The sequence below is a fragment of the Enhydra lutris genome, unplaced genomic scaffold (genome assembly GCF_002288905.1).
Source record: "Enhydra lutris kenyoni isolate GAN:26980312 unplaced genomic scaffold, ASM228890v2 scaffoldscaffold66, whole genome shotgun sequence".
Taxonomy (NCBI): Eukaryota; Metazoa; Chordata; class Mammalia; order Carnivora; family Mustelidae; genus Enhydra; species Enhydra lutris.
This window is the reverse complement of record NW_019154150.1, coordinates 7,198,753-7,218,555: the sequence shown is the minus strand read 5'-3', so window position 1 is coordinate 7,218,555 and position 19,803 is coordinate 7,198,753. Positions and strand designations below refer to the sequence as shown.

Here is a 19,803-nt window from a genome sequence, read left to right as displayed (position 1 = left end):
CTGTATTATACTACACAATTCTGAAGAGAGTTATGTTAGCCTATTTTACCCTAAAGATTTAAGTGGAAAAAGAGTACACACAACTAGAAAGTAAATTATCACAGGCAACAAAAGGATTTCAACTAGGAGTTGGCAAAATTTTTTGCATAAAGAGCCAGACAGCAAATATTTTAGGTTTTGCAGGATATAGGGTCTCTGTCACAAACACTCAAGACTGCTATAGTCAGGGCAAAGCCAGCCATAGATAGTATGTACAAAAAGAACAGAGCTGTGTTCCAGTAAAACTTGACTTTATAAAATTAAGCAGCAAGCTTGACTTAACCTGGGCGCTGTACTCTGCCAACCTCCAATTTAAACTTAGAAACCCTTTTTTGGGGGGCACCTGGGTGGCTCAGTTGGTAGGGTGGCTGCCTTCGGCTCAGGTCATGATTCCCGGGTCCTGGGATCAAGCCCCACAGCGCGCTCTCCGCTTGGCAGGAAGTCTGCTTTCTCCCTCTCCCTCTGCCTGCAGCTCCTCCCATTTGTGCTCTCTCTATCAAATAAGTAAATAAAATTTTAAAAAAGAAAGAAAAAAGAAACCTTTTTTGGCTCTCACTTGGTCCTGAGATACAGAATTTAAGGGTCCTGTACAGTCACCTCAATGGCAGCTGCTTGCTTAGGTGAAGGAAAGAGAGGCAAAAGGTCCTGCTCCAAGCCCCTCACCCCACTTGCATCTGAGCCAGATTAATCTTTATCTGTTTTACAAGCCAGGCTTCTCTGTAACACTAAGTTTGAGCAAAGGGTTCTGCAGCTTAAAAAATAAAAAAAGGTGGGCAGTAGGGAATGACTCTGAAAATTCAGCTGTACAGTCTGAAAAATAAAAATCAGACTACTTGGGGGACACCTGGGTGGCTCAGTTGGTTAAGCGGCTGCCTTCGGCTCGGGTCATGATCCCGGCGTCCTGGGATCGAGTCCCACATCGGGCTCCTTGCTCGGCAGGGAGCCTGCTTCTCCCTCTGCCTCTGCCTGCCACTCTATCTGCCTGTGCTCTCTCTCTCTCTCTCCCTCTCTCTCTCTCTCTCTGACAAATAAATAAATAAAATCTAAAAAAAAAAAAAAAAAAAAATCAGACTACTTGGATGTGGCTATAAAAACATACGAAGACCCATTAATTATTTAATTTCACATAACTTTCTGAAAACATAATGTGTTCACTTGCTTCAAAAACCAAAAAGTGAGTGAAAGATCCCTATCCGCAAGGTCCCGCTCCACCGCTCACACCCCCAGATACACACTATTCTTACGAACCTGTCCAGCATTACCTGACACATAAACCAATTCAAATGTATTTTATTTTCTCCTTTTTTACACAAAAAGCATACTTCACACTGTTCTGTATCTTTCTTCTTTACCATGACTATCTTCAAAATCTCTCCATACCAATAAATAGAAAACATACAAAAGAAAAAAAAAAGAAAAAACAGATGTAGTACAGATGTAGCTTTATTTATTTCACCAGCCCTAGATATTTGTTTCTTTTACTGTTGCAAGCAATTCAGAAATGAATTGGTTAATGTCATTTCTAGCATATGCTAACACATACCAGAATAAATCGTCAAAACCAGACTAGCTGGATTAAAAGATGTACGGATTTGTAATCCAGACCTTTAAAGCAAAACTGCCCCACACAAGGATGCACCAACATGCATTCACAGCCACAGATGAGACCTGTTCTCCCACATGTGCCAACAAAGCATGTTTTCAAACTTCCAGATTTTTGCCAACCTGAGAAATGTTACTTCAGAATAGTTTTAATTTGTATTTACATTTATTGAATGAGGGCAGGTTTCTAGTTTATTTATCTACTTTTTAGGTAAGCTCTAGGCCAACTGGGGCTTGAACTCACAAACCCAAAATCAAAAGTTGCGTGCTCTACTCACTGAGCGAGCCAGGTGCCCCAGACAGGTATTTTTTCATAAATGCTTAGGAACCACTTATATTTACTTATCTGCCAAATTTCTGTTTACAGCCTTTGCCAACTTTTCCATTGGGTTTTTCTTGTCCTCAGTAATATCTGCGTTCTTCATAAACCAGTTCTTCATAAACCAGTAAATTTGCCTTTCACCTCTGTGAGGTTTCAAATATTTTCCCCTATTTTATTACATAAAGACTCAGCTTATGTTATGATGAATTTTTCCTTTTTAAAAAATGGCTTCTAGATTTTAAGTCAGAGTAAGAAAGACTCGTCCCATTTCAGCTTTATAAAGGAATTCTCTCATAAACATTCTATTTTATCCTACACATTTCAAGTTTGATCCACTTGGAATTAATTCTGGTATAAAAATAACTTATTTTCTAAACAGCAAGGCAATTGTCTCTAACATCTTCTGATTGGTTTAGGATCTTTTTTACACTAAATTCACAATGTATCAGAGTCTATTTGTATTTTCTATTTGGTCTTTGGTCTGTCTAATCATGTACCAGTACCACTGTGTTTTAATTAGACACAATGTTATATATTTTAATATCTCGTTGAATGAGTTTCCCTTACTGTTCTTTTTACACTATTTTCCTGGCTAATAATTTGACAGTTTTTCTAGCTAAGTTTTAGGATCAACTTATCTAGTTTTAAATGAAAATCTGTTTATTTTAAATCAATAAATTATGTTGAATGTGTAAGAACTGACATCTTTATAAAGTTGAGTCATCCTACCCAAAAACATGACACATCTTTCAAATTCAAGTCCTCCCCTGTGCCCTTAAACAGTGTTTCAAAGTTTTCTACATATAGGTCTCATAGACAACAAATTAATTCCTATGTATTTTATGGTTTTCGTTGCTATTACAAGTGGGGGTCTTTTCTTCCATTGTATCTCCTATATTTATTTATACAAAAGCCACTGTTTTCTATAAATTATATTTACAATCCATTGTCTTCAGTAATAATTCTATTATTTGCAGAGTTTTGGGGTTCTCATGGATTTTTAAGCTGTATTATCATAAAGTTGTATAGTGTAGATTTTAACTTCTCTTTTTCAATTTTTCTATTTTGAATTTTACTCTTTTGTCTAATTATGCTGGCTCGTACTGCCAGTATAGTATTAAATAATAGAGTTGATAGTGGGCATTTTGTCCTTGCCTTTAGAAGGAATGTTTACATCGTTTCTCCATGAACCATGATGCCGAGTTTTGTGCAGATATAAAAAGATTGGTACACACACACACACAGTGTTAAGGAAGTATCTACCTACTCCTATTCTACTGCATACCAGAAGACTTTTTTTTTATTTAAATTAGCCAACATATTAGTTTTTGATATAATGTTCAATAATTCATTAGTTGCACACAACACCCAGTGCTCATCACATCACATCACATCACGTGCCATCCTAAATCCCCATCACCCAGCTACCCCATTCCCCCACCCACCTCCCTATCTGCAATCATCAGTTTGCTTCCCAGAATCAAGATTCTCTCATGGTTTGTTTCCCTCTCTAATTTCTTCCCATTCAGTTTTCCCTCCCTTCCACTATGACCGACTCTGTGCACTATTTCTTACATTCCACATATGACTGAAACCATATGATAATTGTCTTTATCTGATTGGCTTGTTTCACTTAGCATAATACCCTCCAGTTCCATCCATGTCAATGTAAATGTTAGGTATTTATCTTTTCTGATGGCTGTGTAATATTCCATTGTATATATGAACCACATGAGACTTACTTTCTCAATTGTTTTTTCCTCACCTATGAAAACAATCTTCTTTCCCTTACATGTAAAAAAAATACTGAACTAATCATCGCATTACTGGAATAACCACCCTATCCCCGCTTGTTCATGGTTCTTTTTCTAACATACTGGTATCAATGGTTAAGTATTTTATTCAGGACTTTTGCAACCATATTCATAAGTGAAACTCATCTGAAGTCTGGTTTGTCTTAATCTTTGTCAGATTTTCTTATCAATAATTTGGAGGATTTTTTTTTTTAGTCTCTAAAGCCATGTTAAAAGTTCATTAATTATTTGCTTTTCAAATGTTTAGTAGAAGGGGTGCCTAGGTGGCTCAGTAGGTTAAGCATTTGCCTTTAACTCAGGTCATGATCCCAGGCTCCTGGGATCGAGTCCCACATCCGGATTCCTACTCTGTGGTGAGCCTGCCCTATGTCTCTCTCTGTGTCTCATGGATAATTAAAAGGAAAAAAAAATTTTTTTTAAAAAGGGTTTAGCAGAAAAACTCTAAAAACAACATTGCCAAGAAAGAGGTGGAGGGAGGTAGCTCTTTGACAGTATCTCCAACAACTTCTATGAAAAACAGTTTAAATGTGAACAGAGGGGTGAATAAGGGTGGGGCTGGTTGAAGGGTTCAAGAAAGACTCATTAATATAGTAGTCTCTGAGTTTTTTACATTCATTAATATCCTGAAGGATAGTTTGACTGGATATAAAATCCTTGGCTCATATTTGCTTTCCTTGAGTTCCAGTAGCAATCACTCTACTCTCTCCTAGCACACAGCGCTATGAGCCTCAACTTTTTCACCTTTTTATAAATGGACTTGACTTTTTTGCCCAATTGCCTAAAGGACTCCGCCATTATCTTTTAAGGCTAAAAATTCATACTTGGTGTTGACAATTCTTGTTCATTTTTCCTGACCGTAAGATAAACCTTTTTGGTAAGCTTTCGCTTATTTTAGGAAAATGTTCTTCAGTAATACTGTTAAGTATTTCTTCTATTCAGGGTTTTGGTTTTTCTTCTTTCAGCAGAATTCAATTTTGCATATTTGGATCTTCTTTGACCATCTTCTCTTTAATCCTTTTTAATTCTTTTTTTACTTTGGTTTCATTTTCTTTGATTTCCTCTTTTCTACTCTGTGCTCCTGTAGTCTTCTTCATGGTCTATTCTCCTTTTCACTCCTTCCCAATTCATCTGGTTTCGGTGACAGTTTTGTTCTTCTCTCTTCTACTTGTTTCCTGAATCCTGACACCTCACATTTTATCATGTCCTGTCTTTTCACCATCTTCCTTGAGTTCTGGCATTTCTGTGTGTGGCATTCCTCAGGATGACTGCCTCCTAACCCTCTTCTCTTTTTTTCTTAACTCATAATGAAATGTTCATTCAGAATATTTATCTGTTCTGTAACAATATGATTCTGGGGAATATTCTCCATCTATTAGATTTTATTAAATTTTGTTCATTTTTCACCATTTTTAATAAGCACTGTATCATTGTACCAATGCTGTGTCAACTCTACAGGTCACTCACCATGGAATGAGTCCTACGCTATGGCCCACCTTTCTCAGCTGCCTCCCTCTGGAGGGCCATAGCTGATGTTTTCTAAGCTATTCATCCTGTCTTCCCCATATTCTGTAACTCTAGTTTTATATGAGGAACCTGTCTGCCATTTTAAGGTACACTACTTGTGTTTATTATTAGCATTTCTGATATCTGCCACCCTGAACTATTGTTTTAGCAATTCTATGACATCACTATGCTTCCAGCACCCGGCGTTCCTGCTCCTTTTCATCTTTAATCTCAGATCACGCAGCTTGTTTGTTATTTTGTAAATGTCCAGGAAGAAAGGGAGGAAATTGCTATTTCATACTGCCAAGTTCACCCCAAAGTCTCCACATTCAACTTTTCAAAAGAAAAATACAATTCAATACACAAAATAAACTTACTTTAAGAGTTCATCTCTTTCTGTCTTCCGCGCAAACACTATATCACTACATTTGTTCTGGAATCTGACCAAGATTTCAGTCAGCTCATTGTAAAACTGTAAGCAAAGAAGAAATACAAGTAATAAACCAGAATGATTTTTTTTAATCTATAGAGGAACACAATTGAAAGTTCATTAATCACGATTAAAGTTGAAGAACTAAAATCCTCTTCATAAGATAGTCATACCCCTGAGGTTCAACAACTTAATATTGAATATGACCTAACTAAAGAAAATAAAAATTAAAAAATCACTTTTAGAGAACATTTGTCATCAAAAATTAAATGGAACAAGTTGTAAGTTTCATGATGGTAACTATATTCCCAATTCCTAGAGAAAAGTCAATTAATAAATCTATGATAAAAATATGAGACCTAATTAAATGGAAGGATTAGATTTGCATATTCACTTCAGAAATATAGGTATCACTTCAGAAACCCTTAGAAGTATTTCCAAAGGTTCTCTGAAGAGTTTTCTCAGCCTATCTATTTCAACAAAGCATTTTAAACCAAATAAACTGGTGTCTTATTCTTCTATTTTCAAGGCTGTGTAGTATTTCTACCCCCTCTTCACAGGGTTTTACATTATATCCACTGTATTTGTATCAAGATAACTTTACTCAGTGATCATTATGGAGTTAAAAAACCACAAGGTATCATGTACCTAAAAAAATTAAAAATCACTTGCTCTCTCAAAAGCAAAGTCAATGGTAAAAATAAATACAATCACTTCCCTAAGCTATTTAAAGGCAAAGCAAAAAAATACTTATCATACTTAGTAAGCACCCTAAGACTCAGGCAGATCATAAGTCTATCATCATCCATCAGCACCATCAGCACAGAATATAAAAGCCATATACCCCCTCCTCCCTTCCCCACCACAGATCAACTTCACTTCAACTACTCCTGTTCCCTCATAATTCACTCAAAATAATCAACTTTCGGCACAGCTGGGTGATTCAGTCAGTTAAGCCTCCTACTCCTGATTTCGGCTCAGGTCATGATCTCAAGGTTGTGAGAATGACCCCCATGTTGAGCTCCATGGTTAGCACCAAGTCTGCTTGTCCCTCTCCCACACCCCCTTCTACTTCTCCCCACTGCTCACTTTGAAGAAGTTCTCTTTTCCCTCTCTCTCAAATATATAAAATCTTTTCAAAAAATTTTTTTACTTAGTCAATTTTCTTTCTTTTCTTTCTCCCCAGAACGTATCATTAGCTTTTGACATCTCTGTGCTAATTCTTTTGCCTGAAATTCCTACACCCTCTTTTTGCCTGATGGAATATACAATTCATTCTTCAACATTCCCATGAAATATCGCCACCTTTAAGCTTTCTCTTGCTCACAATAAGCCTCTCAGAGATGAAAGTCATTAGAGCTAGGATTTCAAGAATAATGTGGCACAACTGGAAACACAATTAACTTCTTAAACCATATTTTCACATCTGTGCTGGTGAACTATTATTTTTGTACATCATACCTTCGTGCCCTCCTTCAAATTGGCTACAAGTTCAACAAAGTTGTCGTATGCAGTAGCTAAATTCTTCAAAACTTCTTCTCTTAAGTTAGCTTCATTATTAGATTGCTTCATTTTTGAAAACTCCTGGTGTGAGACCTTGTTAAAGGAAAGATTTATTGACCAAATTAATATAGCTCATAACATTTTTATTGTTACTTTGCCAACTACATATGAAAATTGTATATGACTGCATGCCAGAATTACTAGAAATTTACCTAATACGTTATTTCTTCTGTGATAAAACAGTACTTTAAGTCTTTCCTTAAAGAAAAATACCACAAATTCGGTGGGTATCAAACATAACCAACAATGACTGCAGACTTCTATTAAAATGCATCACTCTCAAAAAAAAACAATCCTAAACAGATATAGATTTAGTCCAGGTTTATCCTATTTTCTTTATATAAATCTTACTAAAGCATAAAAACTTTACCTGAATATTTTTAAGAAGTTCTTCCTGTTTCTTTAGAGATTCTTGGACTTTAGCCGTAAGACCTCCATAGATTCGATCCAGTTCAGTGACAGAAAGAGCTTCTTCATTTATGACACCATCTTGAGCCAAAGCAGTCAAAAATTTGCTTGTCATGTCGAAGTTCACTGATTTCAGGTCATTCTCCAGCCCTTCTCTTTCCTTCTTTACTTCATCAAGATTTGTCAATAAGGACTTTAAGACATTTACAACCTAAACAATTAAAACAAAACAAAATAAAACCCCTTTGTTTAATTGTCCAAAAAACCCAGAAGCCAATTTCCAGAAGGGAATTATATACTAAGGTTCACTCAGAGTTGGATGATTTCTTAAAGAGCCAAGCATCAACTGTACATCAAGTTTACTTAGAGACAGACATTGTACCTTTAGTGGACTCCGCTTGTAACAGGAGGCAGCAATAATTGTAACAGCAGCAAGCACAACAATTTACTGAACATTTACTATGTGCCAGGAACTGTCCTAAACACTTCACAAATGTAATTTAACGTAATCCTTCCAAAATCCCATTGGGTACATATTTATTACTTCTATTTCACAGTTGCAGAAACTGAGTCTCAGAAAGATTAAGTAAGCTGCCTAAGGTTACACAACTACTAAGAAGTAGAAGTAAAATTTGAGACCTAAGTCTGCCTAACTCCAAAATCAATCTCTTAACCACTCTATACTATATACCATGTCCCTGTCATGGCTACAAGGTAAGAGGAAGGTGTGTTTCTGCCAAGTAAGGAGATACCCTATTTGCTAACAAAGAGAGACTGAGAGACATATAGACAAACATGTAGATACAGAGACGCAGATATATATGTATGGACAGAGCATCTTAGATCAAGAGGGCCAGAGATGCAGATAAAAAGCTATAAACCGGGCGACTGGGTGGCTCAGTGGGTTAAGCCTCTGCCTTCGGCTCAGGTCATGATCTCCGGGTCCTGGGATCGAGTCCCGCATCGGGCTCTCTGCTCATCAGAGGGCCTGCTTCCCCCTCTCTCTCTGCCTGCCTCTCTGACTACTTGTGATTTCTCTCTCTGTGCGTCAAATAAATAAATAAAATCTTAAAAAAAAAAAAAAGGCTATAAACCATGTGTTTATTTTATATACTGAGAGAGAAAGAGGAGAGGGCTCTTGTACATCTGTTCATATCATTAAAAGTTTTCCATGGGAGAAGGGGGGGCGGCAGGGAGGCATCTGCGTGGCTCAAGCAGTTAAGCGTTGGCCTTCAGCTCAGACCATGATGCCAGTGTCTGGAATCAAGCCCTCTCAGCAGAAGTCTGCTTCTCCCTCTCCCTCTGCCCTTCCCCCTGCTTATGCTCTCTCTAATAAGTAAATAAAATCTTTTAAAAAAGGGGGGGGACATCTGATGACTCAGTTGATAAGCATCTGCCTTCCTGAAATTTGTTTAGCTATAAGAAAAATGCCACCTTTTAACTTTCTCCCAGTTATGTCCAAAAAAACAAGAAAGAAAAAAATAAAAAATAGTCAAGTAAAAGAAAACTGGGGGAGAAACAGGAATACGCAGAACTGGTTTAAAAAAAAACAAAAAACTAGTCTACTAAACAAAGCTGAAAGTCAGGGACACTGTAACACTATTATCTATAGAGAAAGAGACTGGGTGCTTCTTCCATAGTACGGCAACTAAGAGCCTCTCATCAAATATTGCAGTGACAGTACCCCAAATTAGCTAATAAATAATATGAGAAGACAGACATAGTTCACATGAATAAAACCTCCTCTTCACTGAGGAACAACAAACACACAGGCAGCAGAGTAACGTGGGAAGAGAACCCCAGCAGAATCTGTAGAATCACAAGTTCTAATACCACTTCCACTATGTAGAAAAGCTAACTTCCTAACTTTTATGGTAGTCAGGGGTTTTAAAATCAGTGATAAAAAGGACCAAGTATGTATTTAGTAAGTCCTATTCTATTCCAAAATGCTATGATTCTAAGTCTCTGGGGGAAAAAATGGCATTTGAAGCAACCAATTTATAAATGAACTTTTAGACCACCATACAAAGAGTCCTTATATGACAAGCATCCTCTTTTTTTATTTTTTTTCAAACTGTCATATATACTAGTTTAGCCATATTTTAGAGTGTATAATACCGGCCTTATTTTAAGAGTGACTACAGTAGGGGCGCCTGGGTGGCTCAGTGGGTTAAAGCCTCTACCTTCAGCTCAGGTCGTGATCCCAGGGTCCTGGGATCGAGCCTCGCATCGGGCTCTCTGCTTGGCAGGGAGCCTGCTTCCTCCTCTCTCTCTCTGCCTGCCTCTCTGCCTACTTGTGATCTCTGTCTGTCAAATAAATAAATAAAATCTTAAAAAAAAAAAAAAAAGAGTGACTACAGTAGAAAATGAATTAAACTGCTTCTACAAATGAATGACCAGAATAGTAAGAAAAGTAAACCACTACCTACATTTTCTTTCTTTCGACATCAATACATTTTCTTATCCACTCATTAAGTTTGAAGCTTAATGTGTCATCAAGTTAAAGTGTATCAATAGTTAGAATCCCTCTGCACCCCCATGTTCACTACAGCATTATTTACAACAGCTAAGATATGGAAACCTAAATGTCCATCAATGGATAAATGAATAAAGATGATGTAGTGATATACACACACATGCATATACACACACATAAAGTCTATATTCAGCTATTAAAAAAGAACGAAGTCTTGCCATTTGTACCATGAATGCACCTTGAGGGCATTATGCTAAATGAAGTCAGACAGAGAAGGACAAATACCATATGAACTCATTTACATGTGGAATCTACAGAAAACCAAGCTTACAGATATAGAGAACAGACAGACTACTGCCTGAGGTGGGGCATGGGGGTGGGCAAAAGAGATTAAGGTAATCCAAAGGTACAAACTTCCATTAATTAAATACATTAAGTCATGAGGCTATAACGTAAAGCATGGCAATTATACTTAGTAATACTATATTGTGGAGCACCTAAGTGGCTCAGTCGGTTAAGCATCTGCCTCTGGCTAAGATCATGATCCCAGGGTCCTGGGATCAAGCCCCGCATCGGGCTCTCTGCTCAGCAGGGAGCCTGGTTCCCCCTCACTCTCTGCCTGCCTCTCTGCCTACTTGTGATTTCTGCCTGTCAAATAAATAAAGTCTTTAAAAATAAATAAATACATACATACATTAAGTTATGAGGCTATAACATACAGCATGGCAATTATATTTAATAATACTATATTGTGGGATACCTGGGTAGCTCAGTTGGCTAAGCATCTGCCTCTGGCTCAGGTCATGATCCTAGGGTCCTGGAATCGAGCTCCATGTCAGGCTCCCTGACTAGCAGGGAGTCTGCTTTTGCCTTCCCTCTTTCTGCTCCCCCTACCCCGCCTTGTGTTCCACTTTCCCTCAAATAAATGAAATCCTCTAAAAGAAAATAATAATAATAATAATAGGGGAACCTAGGTGGCTCAGTCGTTAAGCATCTGCCTTCAGCTCAGGTCCTGATCCCAGGGTCCTAGGGTCTAGCCTCGCATCAGGCTCCCTGATCAGCAGAAAGCTTGCATCTCCCCCTCCCACTACCTCCTGCTTGTGTTCCCTCTCTCACCGTCTCTCTATCAAATAAAATAATCTTAAAAATAATAATAATATGCTGCATTCTTAAAAGTTCTCACAAGAAAACAAATTCTGTAACTATGTGTGATAACTGATACTAACTGGATTTACTGTGATCATTTTACTACATATAAAAATACTGAATCATTATGTTGTACACCTGAAACTAACATAAAGTTGTATGTCAATTATACTTCAAATAAAAAAATTTAAAAAAATTTTTTTTAAATTCTATTTTCCAAGTTTGTTTTTTTTTTAGTATTTTATTTATTTATTTGACAGAGAGCTAGAGAGAGAGCACAAGTAAGCAGAGCAGCAGGGAGAGGGAGAGAGAGAAGCAGGCTCTCTGCTGAGCAGGGAGCCCGATGCGGGGCTCGATCCCAGGACCCTGGAATCATGACCGGAGCTGAAGGCAGCTGCTTAACCAACTGAGCCACCCGGGTGCCCCCCAAAATTTAAAAATTTATTTCAATGTTTTAAAAACAGCTCCAATTAGCTCTCAACTGCAATTAATTGAATCCCTTTTTTAATAAGTTAGGCTGCCAGTAGTTATCAATGCATCAACACTTTTTGAATCCTTACATGTTGGGGTATTGCTCTAGGTTCTAAAATACAATTATTAACAAAAGCAGAATTGGTTCATGTGGGGGACAGGGGAAGGGAGGAGGGAATTAAACACACACAAAAAAAACAGAGCAATATAGTAGACAATGACAAAGAAAGGCAAAGGGTGACATCTGGGGCTTTAATGAAAAAACTAGTGGTAGCCATGCAAAGGGAAGAAAGACCCCAATAGAAGGAAAGCAAATGTTAAAGTCCTAAGGCAGGAACAAGCTTCCCATGTTCAAAGGGAAAAGACAAAAAAAAAAAAAAAAAAGGCCTAGTATGGCTTTAACACAGTAAAAAAAAGATAAAAGGGAGAGAGATGAGGTCAAACAGAAAGGCAGGAATGAGATCACCTCAGCTGTCTATACTTCACCTTTAAGACCAAGAGCTACAAACTTTTCTTATAAAGAACCAAACAGAAGGGGAAAGGAAAAAATGACAGAAAATATTTTTGGCTTTGTATGCCATAGTCTCTGTTGCAACTATCTCTCCCTTTCTAGTGTGAAAGCAGCCACAGATGAAATGTGAAGGAGTGTAACTATGCTCCAACAGAAGTTTATTCATGGATACTAAAGTCTGAATTTCATGTAACATTCACATGTCATAAAACACATTATTCTTTTGACTTTTTTCAACCATTTAAAAATGTAAAAGGCATTCCTGGCTCATAGACCACACGAAAACAGGAGGCAGGCTGGATTTAGCCCGCAGACCATCGTGTGCCAGCCCCATTTAGATGATAAAGCTCTCTGTAGCATCTAACAGCACCATACACATTTAGGCGCAGAACAAATACTCTCAATGAGATTTTCAGCTTTACTTTTCAGTCCCTGCCATTTTATTTTCAGAAAAGGCAGACATGAGACTATCTCAACAACAGAACAGTGAGAACCTGATCACACTTGCCCTACACTAAAGCAAACATAGAGTTTTGCATCCCTCTCTGTTAGTGACCATGGTGCCATAATTCCTGGCATACAGTAGGCCTTCAACAAATTTTTGGTGAACAAACCTCAACACCTATCTAGACACTTCCTGTTATGAAAAACAGAGAGTAAAAGTAGCATTTGCAGTTCACCTACTAGATGACTTTGTGTGAACCAGGAAAAAAAAAAGGCCTACAAAGCTTTGGACAGTGCTAGTTTATGCACTATCTCTGAGGAGATGGACATTTTTTTTTTCCCCCAAAGGGACCCCTCCATCACCCAAGACAGATGCAATACTACAAGTATAAATGGATATCACTTTTATACCCAAAAAAAAGATGTCCCTTCCTCTGGGTAGACTCAGCCCTACACCAGGGCCAAGGCTTGGCTGGCCAAGTGTAGACTAGATTCCATACCCCTGCTGATCAGACGTGCACAGTAACAAGCAATGGTCCTAAGTATTTAAAAAAGGATCTTTAAATGCAAATTACCCATAGTTTGCAACATTTTTCAGAGTATCTCAAGATGTAAAAACAGATGCCCAAAGAGACTAAAGATAAATAGTAGAGTAGCAGGCCACTTCACAATTTAAAAAAAAAAAAAAAAAAAAAGAGCCCTACCATTAAAATTGGACTTTTTTTTTCTTTTTTTCTTTTTTTTTTTTTAAGATTTTATTTATTCGAGAGAGAGACAGTGAGAGAGAGCATGAGCGAGGAGAAGGTCAGAGGGAGAAGCAGACTCCCCATGGAGCTGGGAGCCCAATGCGGGACTCGATCCCGGGACTCCGAGATCATGACCTGAGCCGGAGGCAGTCGTCCAACCAACTGAGCCACCCAGGCGTCCCAAGATTGGACTTCTTAATAAAACATGTATGTATGTCCTTTGTATTCACTTTAATAATCAGAATTTAAATGACTATACTTTTATCATAAAAACTCTGACTAAAATGTGTCATCAACAACTATGACAATTACCTGAAAGAGCTTTAATAAACATGGTATTAATTAGTCTTTTTGATAAAGGCACATAATGAATGAATATATAGAGCACTGAATATTTTTGGTTGCTTCTATCTAGAAAATCTAGCTTCAGTAAAATAACTTCATATTGATTATAAAAGTTTTCTTCCCCTATATAATACCATTACTAACTAACAAAAACAGCCATGACTACAACTGTATAAAATAACAAAGTAGTGCATGCGAATTCTGATTTTGCTCAGCAGAAACCATTTTTGCTTTTCTACTGAAAGCAGGAGAATCAAAGGACAAAAGCCACATTAAGTTCTGAGTCACGTATAAGACACCAAAAAGAAAAAGGAGGGGGGGTGGCTGGCTAGCTTAGTCAGTAGGGCATGCGACTCTTGATCCAGAGGTTTTAAGTTCAAGCCCCAGGTTGGGTATAGAGACTACTTTTAAAAAATGAGACAGGGCGCCTGGGTGGCTCAGTGGGTTAAGCCTCTGCCTTCGGCTCAGGTGGTGATCTCAGGATCCCGGGATGAGTCCCGCATCGGGCTCTCTGCTCAGCAGAGAGCCCGCTTCCCCCGCCCCTCTGCCTGCCTCTCTGCCTACTTGTGTTTTCTCTCTGTGTCAAATAAATAAATAAAATCTTTAAATAAATAAAATAAAAAATAAAAAATGAGAGAGAGAAGAGGATGGGAAGCAGGATTTTCTTTTTCCTAAAATAAAGAAGTTGCTGTTCAGTGGGTCTGCAGTCTCTGCTCCTCACAAATTAATCTAACCACCTTCCTTCTTCCTTCCCTCCTTTTCCTTAAAGCATCTAATTGATATTCTTTGTTCCATCAGGATCCCCCTACCTTTAGAGCTTTGGGTTCTGTGCACATTCAACTATGCAGTCTTCACTGTGGGGGCTCATTTCCACCGAAACTCTGGTAGCGTCTCCGACACACCACTCTCTTGATCCTCCTTGGATTTGTATGTGTACACTTTGTCTGCCTGTCTACTCTGTTCTCGTCCTGTACCAATCTCTTAAGAGGCCCCTGAAGAGATAAGCTCCAAAATACTGGAATTTAAGTGCTTCATCATCTAAATCCTCACAGCATACTTTCTATAGTCACGACACATATCTAGCCTGTACTACAGTTCTCCTTGTATAGGTCTAATCTTCCCACACTGGACCATGAATTGAGGGTAAAGGCTATGTATGATTCATTTGCTGATTTTTCAAAGTACCTAGCATAATGCCTACAGAGCAGGTATCCAAAACCTTGGTTGGATAAATACATGAAATGTTTCTGTGGAAAGGCAAGGCACAACACTGATAACTTTTGAGACCTACTATACCAGGAAATTCACCTTTTTCAAGAAGTTTTCAGCAAACACTTCTTGCCCTTTGGCTTATTTTCCTATGCACTTCATTCAGGATCTATCTTATTCAATTAACACCTACTACAGTGATCAGCCACTAAAGCATATTTGCACCTTTGGACTTTCTGACTGACATGCCCCACTACTGATTTTCCCCTTCCTGTCACAAAGAGAAATGCTATAATGATGTTACCCACTTATTAACAATCACAGCTGGCTGACTGTCCCTTTAGAGATAGTCCCAGTGGAACACAGTGGATGGCAATAGAGAATGATGTAACAAACAACAAAGAATTTATGGTCAGAAGAACATCTGGTCAAATCCAGTCCTTTCACTTCAGGGAAGTTTCTATGTTTCCAAGCCTCTCCCTTTTATAAAACCTGAATGAACTGAATACTGAACTTTTTATAAAGTATCTAGATAATAGTACCAAGCTCATAGGAAACATTCAATAAATAGAAATTAATTATAAGATGGTAATATTATTTATTAATGTAATTACCTATTACACAGTATATGTATCATGCTACTTCAAATATAACCTCAATTTACATCTGCATTTCTGAAAAGAGGACAGTAAGGAATTGGCAATTAATTTTATTCATAATGGCTTGAACATAGTTTTCCTAAGCAGATAACCACCCACATCAAAATGCATCTGCTTACCTCACTGCCCTGCATAGTCTTCGCTGGGTTAGCAGAAGGGATGGCAGCATTCAGCTCAGGCTCCGGCTTACACAGAAGTGCAATGGTGTCACGGTGAGACTGATAACGTTCTTTCACTTGCCCATCTGCTTGCACAGCTTTATCCAAAACGGCTCTGAAGTTGGTTCCCTCTGTGGGGGAAAAAAAAATGTTGCCAGAGTACAGCAATGGCTTTAATAGTAACATTTATAGGCTGATTATACTTTTAGTTCTGCTCTCCAACTTTACTTCTCTCCCCTCTTCTATGGACCCTGATTCATTATATAATGGAAACTGAGCTCCTGTCGCCCTTGGCATTTTTGTTTCTGGCAAAACGCATGGGTATACCTTAGCATATATTTGTGGTTATTATCCACCAAATAAAAATTAACCAGCATTAGTCTAATCCTCTCCTACAACTCATTAATATAGAGAGAAATCGGGGCGCCTGGGTGGCTCAGTGGATTAAAGCCTCTGCCTTCGGCTCAGGTCATGATCCCAGGGTGCTGGGATCGAGCCCCGCATCGGGCTCTCTGCTCGGCAGGGAGCCTGCTTCCTCCTCTCTCTCTCTCTCTGCCTGCCTCTCTGCCTACTTGTGATCTCTATCTGTCAAATAAAATAAAATAAAATCTTAAAAAAAATAGAGAGAGAAATCATTCACTCCAAAAATTGTTGCAACTTACGTACAACGTATTCCCCTCTCAAGGGATCACTGCTTCAACTTGACTTAAAAGAACAGCAGTTAACATTTTTAGGAAAAAAATGTCAATAGTACTAATTATATAATAGTAAATAAATAAATAAAATAAGTCTCTAGCTACCATAAAGACACTTACCTTAACAAACACAAATCTTAATAATTAAATTCTTTTTTTTTATATTTTATTTATTTATTTGACACAGAGAGAGAGAGATCACAAGTAGGCAGAGAGGCAGGCTGAGCAGAGAGCCCGATGTGGGGCTCGATCCCAGGACCCCGAGATCATGACCTGGGCTGAAGGCAGAGGCTTTATTAACCCACTGAGCCACCTGGGTGCCCCAATAATTAAATTCTTAAAAAAATAATAGTTTGATTTCAAATTAACTCACCTTTTACCATCCACTACTAAGTGAAATGACATTACAAAACCATATGCATATAATATGATCTCATTTAGGAGTGCCTGAGTGGCTCAGTCAGTTGAGCATCCAACTCTTGGTTTTAGCTCAGGTTACAATCTCAAGATCACTGAAATCAAGCCCTGTGTCACACACCACATTCAGTGGGGAGTCTTGAGATTCTCTCTCCCCTTCCCCCAGCTAGCACTTTCCCTTTCTCTCACTCTCTCTCAAATAAATAAAATCTTTAAAAAAAAAAAAAAAAAAAAAAACAGAACTGATCTCATTTATTTTAAAAATATGCATAGAGCTTAACACCAGTTCCTGGAACCAGTGATATCTAGTGGTTACATAGATGCTCTAAGATAAAAAAAAAAAAAAAAAAAAAAAAGGCACAGGGCTTGGAATATGAAAAGAGAGTTAAACAGAATCATTTTCATTTTTACTCTGTATTTTTTAAGAATTCTTTAGAATTTGAAAAAAAAATTTTTTTTTAGAATTTGGGGGGCACCTGGGTGGCTCAGCCAAATGGGTGTCTGACTCTTGATTTCGGATCAGGTCGTGAGATCAAGCTCCAGGTCAGGATCTGTGCTCATAAGGAGTCTGCTTGATATTCTCCCTCTCCCTCTCCTTCTGTACACACACCCCTACCATGTGCTCAATCTTTTTTAAAAAAGAATTTTTCAGAATTTTTAAGAATCTGAATTTCTTATAATGAACATGAATCACCTCTGCTATTTATTTTTTATCTTACCCTGAACTGAGCGGGGAAAAAAAAAAAACCTGTGTTTTCAAAATAGCAGTTTCAGTAAAAACAGGTTTACAACTGACCCTAATTCAATCAAGCAAAAATGTGGATCCAAACTGGGAATTTGTATGGGCACCTGGATGACTCCGTCAGTGGAGCATGCAACTCCTGATCTCAGGACTGTGAGTTCAAGCCCCACGTTGGGTATAGAGATTACTTAAAAATAAAATCTTAAAAAAGAAAAATTGGGAATTTATTCAAGTAAAAGCCACTTATATACATTTTACCTGCTCTTAAAGGCTTATAGAGTTCATTAGATGGTGTCCTTTGCCAGCGTTCCTTGAATTTTGCTCTTAAATCATTGTCAGTTGCTTCTTCTTCATCCAACAATCTTAATGACTTTTAAAAAGGAAGTGAAATAACAATGAAGTATCATTTCTGGTATAAAAAAATTAAAACATTTTTTAAATGATCAGACTCAATATTGGTGAGAATTAATGGACAGGAATACCCCTACTTTACTGGCTGAACTATAAAATGGTACAATTTTTGTTGCACGAATCCAAGTTATAACATATTTAACAAACTCTTATAAAATTTAAGGCTAGGTTGCCATTACCTTACTCAATAAATTAAAAAGTAAGATAAACTAAGAGATTATGTATATCCATACACAAAGGCTACTTTGAACAAAGATTCTTTTTAAGATTAAAATAAACAGAAAGCCTTACTACCTCAGATGCCATAAACAAAACAAAGAGAAAGACGTTAACTTATCCACATGAAAATCAAAGATTTAGACTTTTTTATCCCAGTACAACAAACTATAAAGTAACATGTACAAAATGGCTTCTGAATGTGTATCTGAGAAGACAGAATAGTCGGGGGCCAGAACACAAGAAAGTGTTAAGAATCTACCGGGAGAAATAAGTGCTAAAGCCCTGGCATCTTAGAGCAGAGAGGTCTGCAAACTTTTCTGTCAAACACTAGAGTATTTTAGGTTTTGTGGACCTTTGTGGACCATCTCTGTCACATTTTTTTTTTTACAGCCCTCTAAAAACAGATTAAAATCATCTTTAACTAGTGAATCACATAGAAATAGGTCACAAGCCAGAATTGGTCCACTGTACATAGTTCACCAACTATACAGTTCACTACTGGCTTACAATGTGAAGGTAACAGAACAGGAGCAGGACACAAGAAACATGGGTGGGGCTGCTATGAGTGGATGTCCCATCAAAGGCAATTCCATCTACAATAGCACCAAAAAATTAAATACTTAGGAATAAATTTAACCAAGGAGGTGCAAGACTTGTACATTAAAAGCTACAAAACACTGCTGAAAGAAATTAAAGAAAACCTAACTAAATGGAAAGACATTCTGTTCATATTCATGGATTGGAAGATTTAATATTGTAAAGATTGGCAACACTCTCCTGGTTGGTCTAAACATTCAGTGCAATTCCTATCAAACTATTAACTTTAGGATTTCCTATATGTAAAGGTTAAATCAAAACCACAATGAGATACCACTTCATACCCACAGGATGGTTATAATTAAAAAAACAGAACAATCAGGGACACTTGGGTGGCTCAGTAGGTTAAGCGTCTGCCTACAGCTCAGGCCACGATCCCAGAATCCTGGGATCAAGCCCTGTATCAGGTTCCCTGCTCACTGAGGAGCCTGCTTCTCCCTCTGCCTGCTGCTCCCCCTGCTTGTGCTCTCTTTCTCTGACAAATAAATAAAATTAAAAAAAAAAAAAAACCTGAACAATTTAAGGTTTGGAAAGGTAATGTAAAGAAACTGGAACCTTTACACACTGCTGGTAAGAATGTAAAATGGTGCCACGGCTCTGGAAAACAGTTTGGTATTTCCTCAAAAAGTTGAACACTGAATTCCTGTATGACCCAACAACTCCCCTCTTCTGTATATACCCAAGAGAATTTAAAACAGGTACTTAAAAAAAAAACCTGTTCACAAACAGCATTATTAATAACCAAAAAAGCAAAAATACCAACATTTATAACTGACAAATAAACAAAATGTGATACATCCGCACAATGAAGTGTTAGCCGTAAGAAGAAATGAAGTGCTGGTACTACAACATGGATGAACCTGGAAACATTATTCT

At 37.7% G+C, this 19,803-nt stretch overlaps 1 protein-coding gene across 2 annotated transcripts in view; it reads right to left on the bottom strand.

The window, feature by feature from the left end:
- The window catches only part of LOC111159033 (programmed cell death 6 interacting protein), a 78,089-nt gene that overhangs the window by 10,929 nt on the left and 47,357 nt on the right, over positions 1 to 19,803 (bottom strand). For both annotated transcript variants that reach the window (XM_022521390.1, XM_022521389.1), the window contains exons 11-15: positions 17,959 to 18,070; positions 15,808 to 15,977; positions 7,644 to 7,892; positions 7,172 to 7,306; positions 5,658 to 5,752 (exon numbers count right to left, since the gene is read on the bottom strand). In XM_022521390.1, coding sequence (XP_022377098.1) covers positions 5,658 to 5,752; positions 7,172 to 7,306; positions 7,644 to 7,892; positions 15,808 to 15,977; positions 17,959 to 18,070 — 761 coding nt within the window. The remainder of the gene's footprint in view (positions 1 to 5,657; positions 5,753 to 7,171; positions 7,307 to 7,643; positions 7,893 to 15,807; positions 15,978 to 17,958; positions 18,071 to 19,803) is intronic.